This window comes from Drosophila serrata, unplaced genomic scaffold (genome assembly GCF_035046125.1).
Source record: "Drosophila serrata isolate PLE 108 unplaced genomic scaffold, ASM3504612v1 contig_336, whole genome shotgun sequence".
Lineage (NCBI taxonomy): Eukaryota > Metazoa > Arthropoda > Insecta > Diptera > Drosophilidae > Drosophila > Drosophila serrata.
Window position 1 is genome coordinate 101,933 of NW_028257234.1, and position 17,340 is coordinate 119,272.

General features: G+C 41.1%; 2 protein-coding genes across 5 annotated transcripts in view; one reads left to right on the forward strand and one right to left on the reverse strand.

Annotated features, from left to right (window-relative positions):
- Positions 1–17,126, reverse strand: part of Ubr3 (Ubr3 ubiquitin ligase) — a 24,005-nt gene extending 6,879 nt beyond the window's left edge. For 2 of the 3 annotated variants that reach the window (XM_020953440.2, XM_020953439.2), the window contains exons 1-5: positions 15,391–17,126; positions 12,017–12,753; positions 11,721–11,949; positions 11,240–11,652; positions 11,029–11,199 (exon numbers count right to left, since the gene is read on the reverse strand). In XM_020953440.2, coding sequence (XP_020809099.2) covers positions 11,029–11,199; positions 11,240–11,652; positions 11,721–11,949; positions 12,017–12,753; positions 15,391–16,051 — 2,211 coding nt within the window. In that variant the 5' untranslated portion in view covers positions 16,052–17,126. The remainder of the gene's footprint in view (positions 1–11,028; positions 11,200–11,239; positions 11,653–11,720; positions 11,950–12,016; positions 12,754–15,390) is intronic. The other variant, XM_020953442.2, reaches the window with a different exon arrangement.
- Positions 4,880–10,985, forward strand: orion (chemokine-like protein orion). 2 transcript variants are annotated; one of them, XM_086837946.1, is made up of 6 exons: positions 5,157–5,732; positions 6,133–8,529; positions 8,607–8,771; positions 9,243–9,961; positions 10,025–10,420; positions 10,481–10,985. In XM_086837946.1, exons 2-6 carry the CDS (start codon positions 8,149–8,151, stop codon positions 10,773–10,775), a joined length of 1,956 nt encoding a protein of 651 aa, XP_086694072.1. In that variant the 5' UTR covers positions 5,157–5,732; positions 6,133–8,148; the 3' UTR covers positions 10,776–10,985. The 2 variants fall into 2 exon arrangements, with proteins under 2 accessions (XP_020809103.1, XP_086694072.1); XM_020953444.2 differs by lacking the exon at positions 8,607–8,771 and having other exon boundaries at positions 4,880–5,732; positions 6,133–6,453.
- Positions 17,127–17,340: the final 214 nt, after the last annotated feature.

Genomic DNA, 17,340 nt, shown 5'->3' on the forward strand with positions numbered 1-17,340 from the left:
TAGCTAAGCCAAAAATGCATTAATTTTAATTTGGAAAAACTGTCCTATGTTGGACATTTTAAGGGTAACAAATCTGCATACTCTATTTAAAATGTAAAAAAATTAAAATTTTTTATAAATTTTCTGACAATTTTAACTATGTAACCCCTTATAAAATATCGAAAAAATTTAGTAAAATTATTTTTTCACCAGACATGGCTAAATCGATTCGGATTTTGATGCTGATCAAGAATATATATAATATATAGGGTCGGAAATGACTCCTTCACTGCTTTACCAGCTTCTGATTAAAATTTAAATACCATTTTTTAACCCATATTTAGCTATTTTTTATATGACAATATTTAAGATAAATCTAAATTTAAAAATATCATAACTCTGCCAAAAATGCATTAAATTTAATTCGGAAAGCTGTCCCATGTTAGTTTTTATTAGGGTAACAAATCTGCATACTCTATTTAAAGTATAAAAAAAAAAAATTTTTATACATTTTCTGACAATTTTAACGATGTAACCCCTTATAAAATTTCGAAAAAATTTAGTAAAATTATTTTTCCACCAGACATGGCTAAATCGATTCGGATTTTGATGCTGATCAAGAATATATATAATATGTAGGGTTGGAAATGACTCCTTCACTGTTTTACCAGCTCCTGATTAAAATTAGATTACCATTTTTTAACCCATATTTAGTTTTTTTTTTATATGACAATATTAAAGACAAATCTAAATTTAAAAATATCAGGACTCTGCCAAAAATGCATTAAATTTAATTCGGAAAGCTGTCCCATGTTAGTTTTTAATAGGGTAACAAATCTGCATACTCTATTTAAAGTGTAAAAAAAATAAAATTTTTTATAAATTTTCTGACAATTTTAACGATGTAACCCCTTATAAAATTTCGAAAAAAAATAGTAAAATTATTTTTCCACCAGACATTGCTAAATCGATTCGGATTTTGATGCTGATCAAGAATATATATAATATATAGGGTCGGAAATGACTCCTTCACTGTTTTACCAGCTTCTGATTAAAATTAGATTACCATTTTTTAACCCATATTTAGTTTTTTTTTTATATGACAATATTAAAGACAAACCTAAATTTAAAAATATCATAACTCTGCCAAAAATGCATTAAATTTAATTCGGAAAGCTGTCCCATGTTAGTTTTTATTAGGGTAACAAATCTGCATACTCTATTTAAAGTATATAAAAAAAAAATTTTTATACATTTTCTGACAATTTTAACGATGTAACCCCTTATAAAATTTCGAAAAAATTTAGTAAAATTATTTTTCCACCAGACATGGCTAAATCGATTCGGATTTTGATGCTGATCAAGAATATATATAATATGTAGGGTTGGAAATGACTCCTTCACTGTTTTACCAGCTCCTGATTAAAATTAGATTACCATTTTTTAACCCATATTTAGTTTTTTTTTTATATGACAATATTAAAGACAAATCTAAATTTAAAAATATCATAACTCTGCCAAAAATGCATTAAATTTAATTCGGAAAGCTGTCCCATGTTAGTTTTTAATAGGGTAACAAATCTGCATACTCTATTTAAAGTGTAAAAAAATAAAATTTTTTATAAATTTTCTGACAATTTTAACGATGTAACCCCTTATAAAATTTCGAAAAAAAATAGTAAAATTATTTTTCCACCAGACATTGCTAAATCGATTCGGATTTTGATGCTGATCAAGAATATATATAATATATAGGGTCGGAAATGACTCCTTCACTGTTTTACCAGCTTCTGATTAAAATTAGATTACCATTTTTTAACCCATATTTAGTTTTTTTTTATATGACAATATTAAAGACAAATCTAAATTTAAAAATATCATAACTCTGCCAAAAATGCATTAAATTTAATTCGGAAAGCTGTCCCATTTTAGTTTTTAATATGGTAACAAATCTGCATACTCTATTTAAAGTGTAAAAAAATTAAAAAATTTTATAAATTTTCTGACAATTTTAACGATGTAACCCCTTATAAAATATCGAAAAAATTTAGTAAAATTATTTTTTCACCAGACATGGCTAAATCGATTCGGATTTTGATGCTGATCAAGAATATATATAATATATAGGGTCGGAAATGACTCCTTCACTGCTTTACCAGCTTCTGAATAAAATTTAAATACCATTTTTTAACCCATATTCAGCTATTTTTTTATATGACAATATTTAAGACAAATCTAAATTTAAAAATATCAGAACTCTGCCAAAAATGCATTAAATTTAATTCGGAAAGCTGTCCCATGTTAGTTTTTAATAGGGTAACAAATCTGCATACTCTATTTAAAGTGTAAAAAAATTAAAAATTTTTATAAATTTTCTGACAATTTTAACTATGTAACCCCTTATAAAATATCGAAAAAATTTAGTAAAATTATTTTTCCACCAGACATTGCTAAATCGATTCGGATTTTGATGCTGATCAAGAATATATATAATATATAGGGTCGGAAATGACTCCTTCACTGTTTTACCAGCTTCTGATTAAAATTAGATTACCATTTTTTAACCCATATTTAGTTTTTTTTTATATGACAATATTAAAGACAAATCTAAATTTAAAAATATCATAACTCTGCCAAAAATGCATTAAATTTAATTCGGAAAGCTGTCCCATGTTAGTTTTTAATAGGGTAAGAAATCTGCATACTCTATTTAAAGTGTAAAAAAATAAAATTTTTTATAAATTTTCTGACAATTTTAACGATGTAACCCCTTATAAAATTTCGAAAAAAAATAGTAAAATTATTTTTCCACCAGACATTGCTAAATCGATTCGGATTTTGATGCTGATCAAGAATATATATAATATATAGGGTCGGAAATGACTCCTTCACTGTTTTACCAGCTTCTGATTAAAATTAGATTACCATTTTTTAACCCATATTTAGTTTTTTTTTATATGACAATATTAAAGACAAATCTAAATTTAAAAATATCATAACTCTGCCAAAAATGCATTAAATTTAATTCGGAAAGCTGTCCCATTTTAGTTTTTAATATGGTAACAAATCTGCATACTCTATTTAAAGTGTAAAAAAATTAAAAAATTTTATAAATTTTCTGACAATTTTAACGATGTAACCCCTTATAAAATATCGAAAAAATTTAGTAAAATTATTTTTTCACCAGACATGGCTAAATCGATTCGGATTTTGATGCTGATCAAGAATATATATAATATATAGGGTCGGAAATGACTCCTTCACTGCTTTACCAGCTTCTGAATAAAATTTAAATACCATTTTTTAACCCATATTCAGCTATTTTTTTATATGACAATATTTAAGACAAATCTAAATTTAAAAATATCAGAACTCTGCCAAAAATGCATTAAATTTAATTCGGAAAGCTGTCCCATGTTAGTTTTTAATAGGGTAACAAATCTGCATACTCTATTTAAAGTGTAAAAAAATTAAAAATTTTTATAAATTTTCTGACAATTTTAACTATGTAACCCCTTATAAAATTTGGAAAAAAAATAGTAAAATTATTTTTCCACCAGACATTGCTAAATCGATTCGGATTTTGATGCTGATCAAGAATATATATAATATATAGGGTCGGAAATGACTCCTTCACTGCTTTACCAGCTTCTGAATAAAATTTAAATACCATTTTTTAACCCATATTCAGCTATTTTTTTATATGACCATATTTAAGACAAATCTAAATTTAAAAATATAACTTTGCCAAAAATGCATTAAATTTAATTCGGAAAGCTGTCCCATGTTAGTTTTTAATAGGGTAACAAATCTGCATACTCTATTTAAAGTGTAAAAAAATAAAATTTTTTATAAATTTTCTGACAATTTTATAAAAATTTGGAAAAAAAATAGTAAAATTATTTTTCCACCAGACATTGCTAAATCGATTCGGATTTTGATGCTGATCAAGAATATATATAATATATAGGGTCGGAAATGACTCCTTCACTGCTTTACCAGCTTCTGAATAAAATTTAAATACCATTTTTTAACCCATATTCAGCTATTTTTTTATATGACAATATTTAAGACAAATCTAAATTTAAAAATATCAGAACTCTGCCAAAAATGCATTAAATTTAATTCGGAAAGCTGTCCCATGTTAGTTTTTAATAGGGTAACAAATCTGCATACTCTATTTAAAGTGTAAAAAAATTAAAATTTTTTATAAATTTTCTGACAATTTTAACGATGTAACCCCTTATAAAATTTCGAAAAAAATTTAGTAAAATTATTTTTCCACCAGACATTGCTAAATCGATTCGGATTTTGATGCTGATCAAGAATATATAATATATAGGGTCGGAAATGACTCCTTCACTGTTTTACCAGCTTCTGATTAAAATTAGAATACAATTTTTTAACCCATATTTAGATATTTTTTTATATGACAATATTAAAGACAAATCTAAATTTAAAAATATCATAACTCTGCCAAAAATGCATTAAATTTAATTCGGAAAGCTGTCCCATGTTAGTTTTTAATAGGGTAACAAATCTGCATACTCTATTTAAAGTGTAAAAAAATTAAAATTTTTTATAAATTTTCTGACATTTTTAACGATGTAACCCCTTATAAAATTTCGAAAAAAATTTAGTAAAATTATTTTTCCACCAGACATTGCTAAATCGATTCGGATTTTGATGCTGATCAAGAATATATATAATATATAGGGTCGGAAATGACTCATTCACTGCTTTTCAGACGTCTAACTAAAATTAGAATAACCCTGAGAGTTCAAAATAGGGAAATCGATCATTACAAAATATGTAAATAAATAACTGCAACTTGGCTACTCCGATTACCGATATCCCGCAGAGTAAACAAAACTAGCTTCTTGACACACCGATGACCGATAGTTATCGAAACTCGTTTTGGGAATGTCAACTCTCTGAGCGGCGCAGCTGATGTGCTCACCAAGCATGCCAGCCTGCTCACTCCAATGCTGTGACCTATGTATGCTGGCGCTCTCTCTTCCCCCTGCCAACAAAAAGAACCGTTTGTGACAAAGCATAAGGCAAAAAATAACAAAGAAAAAGAGCGTGTCTACATATGTGTGAGTGTGTGTGCGTCAGTGTCTGAGTCTGCAAGGGGCAGAAAAAGAAAAACACAGCACACATCACATTTCATCTCATTTTTTAATCAATCTCGGAGGCAGCGCAGGCAGCGGTTCAAATTCGAGCCCCAGAAACCGAGCCAAACTCAACTCTCTGTTGTTTGTGGCGGCCGCATTCGCGTTTCGATTTTCAGCGGGCTCAGTTGCGTGTCAGGCTGTAGTGTGTGTGTGTGTGTGTGTGTGTGTAAACAATTCCCGTATAAGCGAAATTTAATCATAATATTTAAGGCTCCCCCAAAGCCAGCGTTATCGCCACCTCCGATCTGATTTAAAGCAAACAAATAACGCACACACGCCGCATCTCCGCCACCGACACCCGATATGATGGAGTTTAGGAAATGGGGACTTCCCCTGCTGCTGGCCACTCTCATTTCCCTGCAACAGCCGCCGCCGGCAGAAGCGCTGATCGAGGACGTCCTGGACATCATCCATGTGGTCAAGGAGGTCACCTCCGGTGTGCTCAAGGCCTGGGACATTGTCCAGTCCTCGCCACTGGCGGCCAACATTGACTTTCCGCTGATGCGGGAGAAGCAGAAGAAGGTCTTGCAGCGCCTCAAAGAAGTCAGCAAGCAGATAGACCACACCGAAGAGCAAGTGAGTCAGAGGTGGTTGAGAGTCACAAGCCACTCTAATTTCCACCCCGGTTTCAATACCCTTGGAGCGGATACTTTATAGGGTATATAAGTGTTGAATATCCGCATTTTGATTCCAATTTTTTGTATTTACTAGTTCAATTTTAAACGAAACTCCCAAAACTAATGAATTTTAAACATTCGGAATGATGGAAGTAATACTTCTTGAAAATAATCAATTGTTAGTTATTATGGACATAAATGAATAACTTGACTAGTTTTAAAGATCAAGCAAAAAGTCTAGAGCTACATTTTGTCTAATTCCTATGCTAACTGCAAGGGTATACGACGTTCGTATTACTGATCAAACTTTCTCGACTGAAACATCTAACCTTCTTCTTTTTCGGAATAACCCACTTCAGCACGCTCAATATGTTGCCTTGGCCATCGAATCGGTGACCAGCTATATGCACAACAACGCCCCCATTATGGCCAAGATGAACGACATCACGGACACGATCAACAGGATCTCGTCGCGCTACCAACAGATGCAAAACTACGAGGCCCACAAGGACAAGCTGGAAATGTCCACGCTTATAACATTTGCCGAGTGGACAGTGTCACCTAATGCCCACTCCGTTCATCATCTGATGGATCGATTGCATATAACTCTACTGGGGAGCGAGGATAGGGCCAATGCCACATCGAACAACCTGCTCGCGCAACTGGTCACCGCCTACGAGGTAATACAGCCGGGCTATAATGCCACGAAAATTATTAGTAAGACAAGATAGCGCCATTAGGAGCACGTTTTCTAATCCAAAGGGATAGAAGTTAGATCTTAGAAGAACTTTTGATGTAGGACGATATCTAAGAAGGTAGATAGTGTGATAACTTCAAATCAGTGTCCCACTGTAGCTGCCCGCTTGTGGCATTACGTTCCACTGTACTTAATGGTGGCTGAACTGAGCTCGTGAATGGGGTGTCAATTTGCGAATCGCTTCCTGCACGGGCTACACTAACCCGGAATATGAATCACTATCACGATCATGATAATGCCCATGCCTTGCATTCCTCTCCGAGGAATTGGATGCGGGTCTAGACCTGAGACGTAGCGCGCAGGGCCTTTAACTTTGGATGATGAGCATTATAAACTCGACTTTCCGGTTGCGGCCGCGTCACTTGTTAATTCGGCAAAAGAAAGTCTTTGCAGGGTATTAGTCATCGTCATCCTCATCAAGTCGTGGTCGTTGTTGCTAAATAACGGTAAACAAAGCTTGAAAGCAAGAGCTTCCACGCACTTTATGCAAAATGCTCGCCAAAACAGAGGTTTTATCCCCCCTTTCTGGATCTGTATGTGTGCGTGAGTGTCGGTGTAGGTTCTTTTTTGTATTTGCGTGAGGTCAAAGGTCTGATGTCAACAAAAGACTGCGGGACAAGTTAAACAAAACAAAAATAAAAGAAACACAGTCGAAATGAAAACAAACGACAGAGGGCAATGCAGCAGTGCCGCCCCCATGCAGAGAGCAGCACCAGCAGTGGTGGCAGAGAGCGCATCTCTTTGTTTGTGTGCATTGCGTCAAGGTGGGAGCGGGATAGCCCACGCACTGCAGGGTGAGAAAGAGAGAGGAAAGCGAGGAGTGAGAGCACTCACAGCTGTTTGGCATACCAATTACACGGGCACAACAGTAGCAACAACAGCAACTGTAACACAAACAATGAGAGTGAGAGAATACAACTTTCTAGTTATCGATTGGCTGTTCATGTGCCAAATGATCGCCAAATCGATTGCATTGTATAATTAAGTTAGCCACTTGCAGTGTATCATTTAAGTCGCCACAGCCGAGGAATTTAACCAAACAAAAATTTGCTCAATTCGTGATTGCGGGCGCGCTGCTATTGCTCACCAATACTGATGCCTGCCAAGAATAAACAAAAACAACAATGGGGCACGTAAAAAGAGCTTCCAGTCGTCAGCGGATTCGTCGTACACACAAACACACTCACACACACACTCAAGCGAGCGGAGCTGAGCGAAGCGCTTTAAAACTGAAAAAACTGAAAAAATCACAGTAGCCGACCAGCACTCAGAATCACAGCACACACAGCAAAAGACGTGTAAAAAAACTAAATAGGCGAGCGCGAATTAAAGTAAATCGCAAATAACGCACAATCAGTTTTGGGAAAAATTTAAGTGAACAAAAATCCTAAAACGGGACTGTGTTGTCCCCAGCAAGCAGTGCTCTGTCCGCCAGTGCACAAGCAGTGCAAGCAGACAGGCAGGCAAGCAGGTGGACGCGTGTCGTCGCTTCTTCTTCTCCAACGAAGAAGGAAGAAAGGGAAGCTCGAAATATTCAGGAAATCCCCTGATTAGTTTTATCCGTTGAGCGGATATTACTTATCGTTAATACGTACGACGCACCACACACACGCTCAAAATGGCGTCGCCTGGTATCGCTGCTAGTGCCCTTGCCGCCACCGCCGTTCTCTTCTTGGTGATTTGTTGCGTGGAATCCGCAGCCTCTACCTCCGATGGATGGATACATCCGCGCACCCCTCAACTGGAGGTGGACGCCATGCGCACCGAGTACATTGCCCTGGAGCGTGCTCTGTGGGATTATCTGGCCAAGACGGCCAACAGTCAGAACAACAAGGAAACGCAGCTCCGCAAGGTGTTTGATTCTCATCGCGACTTTGATGCCAAGCGCCTGATGGGACACAACTTTGAGGAGCATCGCTACGAGCTGCTAAATCACTACGAATGGTCGCTGCTGGAGCGGGATCTCATCTACATCAGCAAGCTGTACGAGGCCTACAAGGTACGATCAGAGGACGAAGATTCCTGCCCAATAAGGGATTAAACTATGATAGTAATCCGTTCAATTTGCTTCAATAGGAAACCTTTGTGAGGCAAAACTCTAGCGCCCAACTGGATCAACTGGCTGTGCTGGATCTGACCCGGGAAGTGCTGCGGAATGACAACACCATCTCGATGCCGCGCATCCTAGCGGAAATCGAGCGAGTGATGGTTCAACAGACGCTCTACTATCGCGCTATGATCGTTAGTTGACTTTAGTACAAGATACTAAATAAGAGATCAAGGGGATATCATTTATAGAAAATTCACTCCATGCTTATAATGAATAGACTTTCAGGATGAAGAATCGATAGACTTTGTAGCCAGAAACCACTGATTTACGTAGCAACTTCTAACCAACTATTCAAAATAATCTCCCTTCAAAATCTGCATAGTTTCCAACTTAATTTTAGTTGGTGAAATTTTGACAAGCTTTTGAAAGAAATGTAGACACGCGATCAGCGTAATTAACAACATTCTGATGAATCGTTTTTTATAGTTATATAGCGATCTTAATGGCCAGATGTTACGAGCTTAATTAGAGCTAAAAACTAACAGAAGACTGCTCACTGGCTCGAGTTACTAAGGAAGGAATGCATTCCACAGCTGTGCAGCTGCTGGACATTAGCCATATATCTGCTGACATTTTTAGTAAATATTCTATCCATTTTTCAGGTGTCTACCAATCAGATTTGCAACACACAGCAGTCGGCACAGCAATTTGTGTACTCTCTGTACGCAGATATCGCTCTGACCGAACTGAAGGCCTACACTATGATGGAGTTCTCGTGGATGATGCTTCGCGTGTACGGCAAGGGCAACTTTACCCAGGAGGCCGAGCTGATGCGAGCGGATTACGAGAAGCGTACGGAACGCACGCTGAAGCTGCTAAAGGACGTAATGTTGCGCGCCGATCGTATCGTTTATCGCTGTGATCCCGACAAGTATGTGAGGGGCGTCAACTATGACGAGGTAACTCGCCTGCTGCAGGGTTACATTGAGAACGAGGTGGATCTGAACAATGAAGAGACGTGCCGGGAGACCTGTTCCTTCTACCAGTCTACACGCAGCGAGGGCTGCTTCAAGGATCTCTACTGTGCCCGCCAGCCCCGGTGCTCGGGTCGCTTGTACAACTGCCAGTTCGTGGATAGCGACATGTGGGTCTGTCCATCACCTCAGAATAGCACCAGACGGTACGAATTCATTGAGTATGAGAATGGACGCGTCCTGGGACAGAGGGCCAGGTGCACCAGGGGCACCACCAAGGTGGATAGTTGGTGGCGCTATCTACTCTGGCACTGCAGCTACTGTTTCTGCCTCTGCGACGAGCAGGGCCTCAAGTCGGATCGTTTCTTTAGCCTGCGTGATTCGGTGGCCGATGTGAAGCGCAACAGGTAAGGATGCTTAGAGACCCTAGGAATATTCCCATAATCTTATATATCATTTCTTTCTTTTAGGGTTGTGACTGGTTTACGCTTTGTGAAACTGAACCGCATATTCCACTTGCAAATTCAGGAGGGCGAACTCCTGCCCCGCGGCGCCATCAATCAGAGCACGTTGGAGTGGAAGCCCGTGGATAAATACAACATCTTTGATCGTGATGTAAAGAAGGGCGTCGACTATCACACTCTAAGCTACGAGAGTCGCACCATTGACCTGGACGATGTCAATACGGATGATAATAGCTTTGTGATAACCGGCGTGCGATTCAGGGTGGTGGGAACCCATCTCAATCTGGAGGCCTACTACAGCGAATTCGACTTCAAGACGGGGCAGCTCGTTCAGGTGGAGGGCAACAGCTATTGGAAGTCCAATGACAACACCGATGTCAGCAATAATAGCAAGGAGCGGAGGTTAGTATACCTTTTGTCAAGGAGAACCTGCAACGAATTAACTTCGATATACTTTTCCAGGGAGAAAATACGCCTGGAGAACGCTGACGTGTCCACGCGTACGATCACACCCTCGATACCTCAGTCGCGCCACAACCAGTACATTGACTTCACCAACACAGGCCTGGACAAGGATGCAGCGCAAAGCACAGTGCCGTTCATTGACATCCAGGACGTGATCTCGAATCCGCCGGTGCCGCTGTCCGGCATTGGAATCTATTACAAGGGACGCAATGGCTATGGTGGCTTCCTCGGCCCCAAGATCATCACGTATGACTTTACGCCCCACGTCCAGGTGCCCAAGAAGAAGTTTTAAAGGGGTCACGTAGAGATGAGGCGGTGCCCGCACATATGTCATAGCTTTCTTAGTTGTACACACACTACACACCCTTGTCGCGTAGTCCAAAAGGAGGGAGAACGAACGAAGCGCCAGGCAAGACGCGAATATAACTCAAATTATATTGGAATTTAGCCATAAACAAAACAAAAATAAAGAGAATCTGAATCTAAGAAACCCCCTAGAAAATCAAAGTCTATTCAATACATAGAAGATAAGGAGCAGGACTCACCTGGACACGGAGCGGATGAATCATCAGCAGGGGCAGCAGATATGGACGCGAGGGTAACACTTCACTCAGACTAATGCCCATTTTGGTAACCGCCTGGCAGACGAAGGCAGCCAGATAGCGATGCAATGGAAAGTGGAACGAGGCCTGCATCATCTCCTCCTGCGAAAAGGGCTAATTAAAAGGTGTTAGAGGATGTGTATACTCCACTCACCATCGACAGATGCGCCTCCATAAAGTATATAGAGTCCAGCCACTCATGCAGTGTCGTCACACAGTAATTGATAATCTTTTTGGCCAGATGGGCGTGCGTGCCGTCCTGCAGATGGGAGATAATCGACCACATGGGATAGGCACTGGCCTCCAGTTCACAGGAGAAGGCTGCATAGTAGCTGTTCGGCTCGAATTCCACATGGGAGGCGGTCTCCCGCACGTTAACGTTCATGCCTTGGAGCATTTGAAGGAACTGAAACCACATGTCGATGAGGTTGTCGTCCCGTAGAAAAACCAGAGCCACCGATTCGTGCGATAGGACGTTGTTGAAGTCCGAGACTAGCGGCCAATAGCAGTGATCCTTCATCACCTGGCGGGTGCAATCGATGACAAAGTGGAAATTCTTGGAGGGATCTGTGGGGAAACCAAACTCGATTTAGACCAAGGGAACGGGAAGAACTACGCTACGGTACGGAACTAACCATGCAGAGTGTTCTGTATGAGTATCTTGGACATCATTAGCTTTAGACTGATGATCATCACGTGCAGCAGCGACAGCTCGTTGACCATCTTGAGGGCAAGGCTCTCGTTGGAAAAGAGCTGGACGCTCATGTGCACCACACGGTTGCTGAGCGTGTCCGGATCGCGGGACATTTCCAGCACGGACGGTATGCGACTGTAGTGCATCACAAAGGTGCGGGTGAGGTGTTCCTATTGAGGAGATAAAAAGAGTCATTATGCATTCAAATGGAGCTGGCTTTCATCTCGCTACACTCACCTTGTAATCCTGATCTGGCAGCATGTTGAGCAGAAAGCAGACCAGAGTTTGCGGAAACTCAAACTTGAACGTCCAAAAGATAAACTCCTCAAGGAGTGTGGTGTGGACCAGAGTATCGCCCAGCGCTGGCAGATCTCTGTACTCATCGGGGGGCTCTGGATTTGGAAATCTGTTGACCGCATCCTCGTACTTTTCCCGGTTGGCCTTCAGAAAGCGTCCGTTGTTCGTGTCCAGGCACGGTGCCTCCATAAAGAAGGCATATACCTCTGGATTGATTAGCGTGCGCGTCATCACCTTGCGCATTATCTCGCCCATGTTGTTCAGATCGATCAGCATGTTGGCGAACTCCTCGCATAGGTACGAGGTCATTGCGTGCACCTGCAGCGAGGTGTCGCTATGCTCCCGGAAATGCTGCAACAGCCGGAACAGTAGCTTTGGCATAATGGCCTCGGCCACAGCCAGTAGATTATTTGGCACCGGATCGCGATTCACCCGATTGTTAATGCCATGATCGCTGCAGAAGCCCTCGGCCTTCATCACGGATGTGTCGCCGCAGTCACAGGCACCGCCCGCCTGGGACAGGAACATGTTGAAGTCGTGGTTGGCATGATTGCCCTTCTTGAAGCAGTCCCGGCAGATGGACATGCAGGGCGAGATGCCGCAGGTGCGGCACCTGTATGCCACTACATGGGGCACCCACACCAGACCGCACTTGGCATGGTTGTCATAGCTGCGCACTGCAAACACAGAGAAAGAGAGAGAATGGAAATTAAATTACAAATTTTTAGTGGCTTGGCTCAAAGTTGAAATAAGGTTACAACATTTAACTGAGTTAAGAGTGGGAAAGAGTGTGTCCGCGCTGCGTTATTGGATAAAAAGGCTTTTGAATTTTTTTTTTAGTTGTAGAACCATCAGGGAAATATTCGATTTTATAAGGTTTGGACGATGCCCCCCACTTTAAACCGCAAAAATTTTCCAAGTTTACCTGGTTAACATGAGAGCGCGTTGTCATTTTGTTTAAACTATTGGTGGAACTTCTACTCTTATATGGGACACGCATATAAGACCTATTTTAAGTCTCAGTAAACATACACAGAGAAACGCTTACTTGTGGTAAAGGATTTCAATGGATTATTCAATAATTTATTTATTCCCAAAGAAATTTTTAATTTCAAACTAATGTTTAAGCACACCATAAGAGAAAGAGTTTAAAATCCCTCAATAAAATAGGCACAGAATACATAATAAATATTTCAAAAAGGGTTTCCCAAAGGAATTTTAGGAGATAATTATTATAACGAGAAAGACCTTTGATAGTTACATTTTCATTACAATAAGGAAGTTATTAGTTTTGAATTTTACAAATATTGAATTTAAATGTTTAAGTTACATATACAGCCACAACATTTAATGCTGAGCTTATTACTAGTAAACCTTTAACAAACATACATATTTTTTGTAGATCGTTACTAAGGTAAAGATCACCTGCTAGTTTTATTATTAGTTCGGGGTATTAGTGCGGTGTAACCATCAAGTTTACGATTTATGTAACTCTTTTAATTGGGGTTACAGAGCATAAAGTAATTAAATATTAATTTTTAAAGGAAAAAAAGGTTTATTTTCACAAGTAATTATTATTTCCCATTTTTGCTACACAAATTTAGGATAAACAATTAAAAAAATATTACTACAATTGTATCTCCCATCCCCAATCACAGGAATAATCGATTTTGGATGACCACCTGTAAATTGGGGAGCGATAACTTATCGCGAGGTAATCGAAAGAAAAAAAAAACCCGTCGAGGCCAGCTGTTTTTGGCCACCTTGCTTTTGCGCTTGCCATTGCTATTGCTATTGATTTGATTGAGTTCCAAAAATAAATTGATGCACTCATTGCTTAGTTAATTTCGCTTGTTGCGTGACTCTTAGCTTTTGTCTTTGGGCTGCCGCTAGCTTTGCCATTGCCGTTGCGTTCTGGCTTGGACCTTGCTGGCTGAAAAGGTCAACGTCGGCCGCAAGCGGAAGGAAATCAATCGACAATAATAACAACAACAACAACAACAGTGGTAGTGGCGGTGCAGCGATAAGTTGATTGACAATTTTTGTAAATGGCGATCGATCGTCAGCCAAGTTGGCAACTCTCTGCGTCGCCCTCGCTCGCTCCCGCTTGTTTTGGCCGCCATCTATCCATCCCCCTCTAAGTGAGAACTTTTGGACAAGGTTCAGTGAAATCGAACGAATCAAAATCAAAGAAGCGAGTGGGAGCGAGGCAGAGGCAGAAAGTGGGGTGGGTGGCAGTTACACGGTGCATGGGAACGGAAAGAAGAGGTGCTGCACATACACTCTCGTAGAACATAACGGTCTTAGTCGGTCGGTCAATTGCCGATGACAGCTTACAGTGGGCCGCACACACACACTCAGGCACACACACTTGGTACACCGCACCTACTGTGCGTGAATTGGTGGCGTGTTTTGTCAAATCAACAACAATGACGACGGTCAATAAACTTTTGCAGTAGCGCATTAATTTCATGTGCAATTTTGCAATTGTTCTTCTATGCAAAAGGCCATCCAGCATAAAGCGGTGACAAAAGGTGTCATGCTAGCCAAACAAGTGGCAGTGTAAATCTACATATAGGTTGGTGTGCGTCAGTTTTTGGTTTTGCTTTTGTTTTAGCTTTGCTTTTTTTTTGGACGGATGCTGCGGAAACATTTATTACGCAAGGCGAACAGCTGACACACAGGCTCAAGGTGCAAGCTGCATTCCACTGTGCGTGAGCTTGTGTGCATGTATCAGCTAGCGCAGCCTCTGTCTGTGTGAGCTGACAAGTGGGACAAAACAAGAACGAACGCCAACCATAAACGATAAAAGCCACTTTGGCGACATACGCAGGCTGGCACAAGAAATAAGTAGTAATCATAAAAAAGTATGCACAAATACGGCACACACAGCATGGCAGATAGATGAGCAGTTGAGATTAAATTGGGCTAAAGTTGACTCCCCTAATCAGTGTGTGTGTGTGAGTGAGTGAGAGCGGTTGATTGCTGTTGCCATGGTGGTGCACTCGCACCGTACTCTTCATGCTGCCTTGCACCTTGCTGTTATTATGCTCTTCTCTCTCCTTCTGCCGCTCCCACACCCTTTGCTTTGCGTGCCCTACAACAATTTCATACACATACACAAACACACAACGCACATACACACAACACACATACACCGCACAGGTATCTCGAACTCACACTTGCAGCGTTTCAGGGGCAACGGACTTGCCTGCGATCAGCTGGTCGCGATAGAAATGCAACACATATCGATAAATCGCATGGCGAAAAACTAGAGCTAAACTAAATTCATTCTCGGCGAATTTTATGCTTACCAATTTTCACGAACTCCTGCGGCGTCCGTCCGCCGGCAATTAGCCATCGTATCCACTCGATGTTGTCCGGATTATCGATGGGCGTGCCCGGATTGAACAGGGTGTCCATTATTGAGTCGAGATCGGGCGTGGGTCCGCCGCGGCAGCACTCTGTGTTGATCAAAGCGGCCACCTCCTTGCGGCTGCGCAGACTAAATGAGGAGGCGCCAAAGAAGAAGCTGGCCTTGGCGCCCGCATCGCCAGTCGATGCTCCTGGTCCGGACCCCGTTCCAGAGGCTGCCGTAGATGCTGCTCGTGGCGGCGGCGGTGGCGGCGTGGCTGCCGCTACACTGGAGTCCCAGTCATGAAAGGGGGAATGCGAGTTGATGGTTATGCTGGCATTGGTGGCCATGCTGGCTCCGGCCACAGCTGCTGCAGCGGCCACGGCAGATGCACCGCCGGAACTGGTACCGCCGCCTGCGGTCCGAGCCGTGGCGTTCATGCTGGTGCCCACCATGGCGATGGGAGCATTACTGTGTGGCAGCACATAGACGGAGGACAGATCTACATCGGAGGCATCGGCGTCCGCGTCCTCCTCCTCCATGGCCTCTCGTTCAAGCTCTACTGCCTCCTCTTCCTCGATGCTGATATCGGCATTGGAAAGGTTGTCATCCTCGTCCATGGCTCTCGATGTGTGTGAGAGAGAGAGAGATGAGGCGGTGGCTGTTGCTGAGCTGCCTGTGACTGGCGTTTGATATTTGGTTGTTGTTTGGTGACGTCGCCGCCGCGGCTGCTGGGATGATTTGGTTCTGGAATTCCACTTCTCCGTTTTTTTCTACGCTTCTTTTTGGAGGTTTTAAACAAGTTTTTCTTTTTCGGCTGCCGCGATTGCGGCGACTGCTGCCGCTGCTTCTGTTTATGGTGGCTTCTCCTTGCCCAAGCACTGTGTGTGACTTATTATTGTTGTTTTTGTCTGTGGACTAAACTAACTATTTGTTTATTGTGGAGTGTGCACTGCGCTGCGTTTCGTATTGAAAATTTTGGAACGTATAAAACGTTTAACTGGTATCACGAGGACTGTGTGTTTGGTGTTTCGCAGAGATATTGACGATTATACTGACGAAACGACGAGAAAACAGATAATTTCACAACACCAAAACATTTGGATCTTGACTCCGGGCTCAGTGGAGACTCTGCTCTGACATCTCCACTACGTTCTACTACAGCTGCTGATGCTTTTGCTCTGGCTCTGGCTCGGCTGACTCTCGGTTGCTCGGTTCAATTGACGTGACGTCGACCGCCCGGCCAGCTATATCCCCATCGTCTAGATCCAGAGTGTTTTTACTCCTTGTCAATTGTTTCCTTTGGTAATTTCTCGAAGGCAGCGCCTTGAATTTCGGTTTGCTTTGCTTTTCACGCTGTTTCATCCGCGAGTCTTGCGAATAAGAGATACGCACACATACTCGCGACGTTCGACGCACACAATCTCACACACAAGACACACACTCGCGCGCGGGGCACACACACCGTACACACACGCACACTGGCAAGTGTGGCCAAATATATTATTCGTGCATTGAACTCCCGAATTACACCAATATTCGCACTATGTCCGGGAATCTGTGGCCCTGCTCGGTGGCTATCTGTTGTCCGTGGTCCCCTGGCAGCCCGTTTGACCACCGCTTTAATTGCGAACGCGTTTAATCCTTGGCAATTTCGATTTGCTTGCTCCACGAATCCACGAATGAATAAAATCGATACACAAGAGAGTACCGATATCGATACTTAAGTATCGCATAAGAGGAGTATCGATAGTGAAGTCATAGCCATCGGAACACGTTCGATAGTATTGGTATCGATAGAATACTTCGAATAATTTTAAAATAAAAATGTATATTTAAAATAATAATAAATAATTAGGGGATGAGATTATATTAAAATTTATGATTTTAATATAAACTTGATTTGAAT